Consider the following 4,536-nt stretch of genomic DNA (forward strand, 5'->3'; position numbering starts at 1 on the left):
AATACCATATATGTTCTACCCAGGCAAAGGGAGGTGGTAATAATGATACACTGACAGACAAAACAATTCCTTCTAATTTAAGGTTTCTCTTTCAATGATTATACTAGGTGCATTAGAAATATCATTTATTGGAAGCACATTAGTAAAGCATGTCATTTATAACTGCAGTTGCATTTTAATTGAGTTCTGCAGGATTCCAGAAGTGAAGTAGCTTGCTAAACCATGTCACTTATCGTCTCTATTTCACCACTGACTTTCCCACTTTTTACTAATAAACCTTTCCCATATTTTGCATTTAGGGAAAATTATCTGCAAAATTTCTCCAACTATTTAGAATCTTTATTATATCACTTCATTATTTTCTACATTGTAGAACCTGTTCTTCTAATGCCATCATATGGGAAAGATATTTTAGAAGGGCTAAATGACAAGCTTACTGTGTTCCTTCTTTTCTCTTCTTTGTTTTCACTGTTCTGTACTGCTAGCAAAATAAAGATGTTGATAAATCAGACAGTGTGGGCAAAGATTTATTGAAATAACTTATTTATTAATAAGCTAGACTGGGTACCCAGCTGCTTATTACTGTATTAAAATACATTTTCTACCACAAGGGCAAATCTTCATTGCAAATAAGATTGAAGTATTTTTGAGAGTACATGAAAATAGTGCTATAATAACAATTTTCAAATGTGTTAGATTATTTACATAAAGAAATTGTGAGAATTCAGATTTAAGAGACAGAGGTTCAATAGATCTGAGACCTTCATTTTGTGTGTAGGTATTGGACTAAATGGTCTCTTGGCCTCCTTAAACTCAAACGTCCTATGAATATTGGCATTTCTAATTTTGAAATTTATGTTTCTTATTAAATTTTCAAATCATTCTGCTTAAGCTTGGGAACAATTATCTACTTGATGATTGCAATTTGATAAAGTCAATTCAAAATAGCAACCTTTATGGCAAACCTATTATGAGCAAGGAATAATAAAGAAATGTCCTTATGAATCAGGTCAATGATATTATTGCATCAGAATTACTGGACCTGGACAAGATCTTAGGGAGTATGACATATAGAAAACCTTGCTGGTCTTATGGGGCTGACCTGTGTTCTCTCATGCGGTGGTCTCTATAGTTCAGAATTGGACTTTTCTGTCTTTTGAACCAGCAACCAACTCTCTCATATTTGGGATTGAAACAGCAGGCACTACGTCAAACACTAGGAATCTAACTTAAAAAAAAAATTGTCCATTTAAAAGTAAAAGGAAATCAAAAAAGGCTTGTTCACCTGAGGTGGTTACTGTTGAATCTACCAGGTAGTGTCCTGAACCTAGTCTTGACATGGAATGAAAAAAATTCAGATTATGCCACAGTTCTTTATGTATGTGTGTCCTTTAAGCGTGAACAGACTTCAGGGCAAAGATCAGGCTAGTAGTAACTCAGGGGATCAAATAGTGCCCACAAACACAGCACTGTGTATCTGTTCCTAATTTTCAGTGAAATGTAGTTTGAAAGTATGGTGGGGAGGAAGAAAGGAGGTTATTTCTCCCCTTTTCTCCAATCACTCCTGCAGATTACTCACCCCCCAGCACTGGCCTCCTCAGTCAGAGGTCCCCCAGCTTGACTTTCATTTCCTTCCCCCCTTCTTTCTGCAAGACCCAGCTCTGCTGCTTTAACTTAGAACTTGGGTTCATCTTTGTGATAAAAAAATCAGTAAATCTGAAGTCTGTTTTTCTTTTTACGTGCTAACTGATCTTTGGGTCTTTAGAAACCCACAGATTTATGATTGCCAAGATGTACAGAATATAAAAGGCCAATCATAAATGTGGGAAGACATAGAGAGAGAAGCTTTATTTCCTCATTTTTATATTTTTGTACATAAAATGTACAATACACTGTGGGTGTTTAGTTCAGAGATGACTTGGTTGGGGAAAAACTATGAGACTTTCTTCTGTTCCACAGAGTGGAAGAGAGAAGAGGGAGGAGAGAAACACTGGCCAGAAACAAGAATTTTCACAGAAGAATAATGATGAGGGCGGAAAAGGCCGCATCTCCTGATGCTCCTTGCTTAACACCCTTGGGAGGACCTGTCTCTAACATTCAGCCACTACCTATCAACTAGTCTCAAGGAACATCTCTCCTAGAACAACATACATGGTTTGGAGTAAGGGAAAATATCAGAAGCTAGAAGGGGCTGCAGTTGCTGACCTTGCCATAGTAATAAGACAATTGAAAGGATGTTCCAGTAAGAATCTCGTTAATAGGCCAGGTTCTACAGAGCAACGTTTTGCAGTCAATAATTTACCTCCAGGAAATTAATTAACAGCTGTCCTGATATTTAGATGTTTTATAAAATACTCAGGAGAATTTCAGAAAGTCACAATTAAGGAAAATGTGTTTTTCTTCAAGGGTATATTCTATCCTTGTTACCAAAGGCCTAAATTCAATATTTAACACCCTACTTTCAGAGTTGATTTGTATTAAAAAAGGAAATGTAGAAAGCTCTATTTCTCAAAAAAACAAATTTGATTGTACACAACTACTGCTCTCTGCATGCACTTGGGACAACATATACATTGTCTTGTCATTCAGGCAGATTTATGAGCTCCACTTCTCCTTTATTCATACAAAAAGGCTGGCTAAGGAAATAGATTTGAAATCCAATAAATCTGAGTCAAATCCTTAGTTGGCTACTTGTTAGTTGAGTGATTTCAGGCCATCTACTTAGCTATTTTGGGCCTCATTTGCAGATGGGAATTCCATTTCCATGTATAGATGGGAGTAATGAGAGTACTAATCTCATAGAGTTGTAAGAATTAAATAAAACAGTAAGTTTTAAATAAATGTTAGTTATCATTATTATTAATAGTTTGGGTCAGTACCCGTTATTGTTTTGGAGGTAAGATTCAAAATCAGGTAGTCTGGCTTGATAGCTTGGTCTCATAACCACTGCATTATTCTCTATATAAGACATGAGGAACGTTTGGAGAAGGAGAATGGCCAAGATGAAAGAGGAAGATGCTTTTGCTCATTGAAGTATCAAAGATCATCTTAGAGACAGAAACATTTAGCTTCGTAAAATTTCTATTAAAACGCTAAAAATTTGGAAGCCGCAGGGGGAAAATGGTGGACGGGAAGGCTGGAGAGGAGAAGCCTGAGAAGCTGCAGCAGACTGGAGCCGCCGGAGGACCTGAAGAAGGAGCAGAAAAACCCGTGAAAACTAAGACTGTTTCTTCCAGTAATGGAGGGGGAAATTCCAGTCGCAGCGCTGAGAAGCGATCCGCTGAAGAAGCTGCAGACCTCCCAACAAAGCCTCCAAAGATCTCCAAGTTTGGATTTGCCACAGGTAGTCAGACAACAAAGAAAGCCTCAGCCATATCCATCAAACTTGTCTCAAGTAAGCCTAAAGAAACCGTTCCAACTCTTGCTCCAAAAGCCCTTTCAGCAGTAGCAGCTTTTAAGGAAGATGAGGATAGTGAACCAGAGTAAATGCCTCCAGAAGCAAAGATGAGGATGAAGACTACTGGAAGGGATACACCAACATCAGCAGGACCAAATTCCTTCAATAAAGGAAAACATGGGTTTTCTGATAACCAGAAGCTATGGAAGTGAAATATAAAATCTCATCTTGGAAATGTTCATGACCAAGACAATTAAATGATGTGTTTGGAAACTGGGGTGTGGAGTGGGTGTAAAGTTAAAAGGAACAGCTTCCTCTTTTTTAAAGAATGGTATAAGACTATTTTTGAAGCCACCGTTTTTTCTTTTCTTTTCTTTTTTTTAAAGATTGAGTGGTACACTAATAAATGAGAATTTGAAATTAGAGGTAATTTATGTTTTATATACAGATTTCAAGACATTTACTAATTTTGTAGTTTCATGTGATTACTTTCCAAAGCTTATAGATAATAAAAAAATCAGAAATGAATGGTACCTTTCTAAGAATTGCATATTTTACTACATGCAACTGTTAACACATTAAGAGGGAAGCAAAAAGTTGTCTATATAAACTGTAGGCAATTACTCTCTAGCTTAACTCCCTTATTTACCTAAACTGTCTGGCTCCCAGGAACAGCCTTATAGAGAAGGGAGTATTGTATTGGGAGAAAAATGTTACTGGACTATTAACTGAGAAAGTAAATTAGATAAAATTAAAATACAGCTTTTTTTTTCCCCCTAATGGGCATTTTTTGTTTCAAATCATCATAAGCTAATTATTGCATTGCTATCAGTGGATACAGATGCTTAGCTCTTTAAAAACAACATTTAAAATTTTTATGTAAACTGTTGAGTATTTAAAATAGCCCACTTCACTTGAGAGGGTCTTGGCTACCTTCATTACTCTTCAAAGAACAACCATTTGCTGCCAAAGTAAACCAATATTTTGAATGTGCTTCTCTTGATTTTTGTTATTAGCTAGTTCCTGTAAGCATTTCCGCCAGATCTGGAGGCAAATCATAAGGAAGCTGTTTTTTTTAAAATAACAAACCACCACCAAAAGTTTAAATGGACATGATAGTTAAATATTTGGCTGTTCTT

General features: G+C 36.3%; 1 protein-coding gene across 1 annotated transcript; it reads left to right on the forward strand.

The window, feature by feature from the left end:
- Positions 1–3,120: 3,120 nt before the first annotated feature.
- LOC132507238 (PEST proteolytic signal-containing nuclear protein-like) lies at positions 3,121–3,669 on the forward strand. The gene has a single exon (XM_060126372.1). It carries the CDS (start codon positions 3,121–3,123, stop codon positions 3,484–3,486), a length of 366 nt encoding a protein of 121 aa, XP_059982355.1. The 3' UTR covers positions 3,487–3,669.
- The last annotated feature ends 867 nt before the right edge of the window (positions 3,670–4,536 follow it).

This window comes from Lagenorhynchus albirostris, chromosome 16 (genome assembly GCF_949774975.1).
Source record: "Lagenorhynchus albirostris chromosome 16, mLagAlb1.1, whole genome shotgun sequence".
NCBI lineage: Eukaryota > Metazoa > Chordata > Mammalia > Artiodactyla > Delphinidae > Lagenorhynchus > Lagenorhynchus albirostris.

What these genes read in the sequence shown, in the direction of transcription:
- LOC132507238 (XM_060126372.1), top strand. Translation starts at nt 3,121, where the DNA reads ATGGTGGACGGGAAGGCTGGAGAGGAGAAGCCTGAGAAGCTGCAGCAG.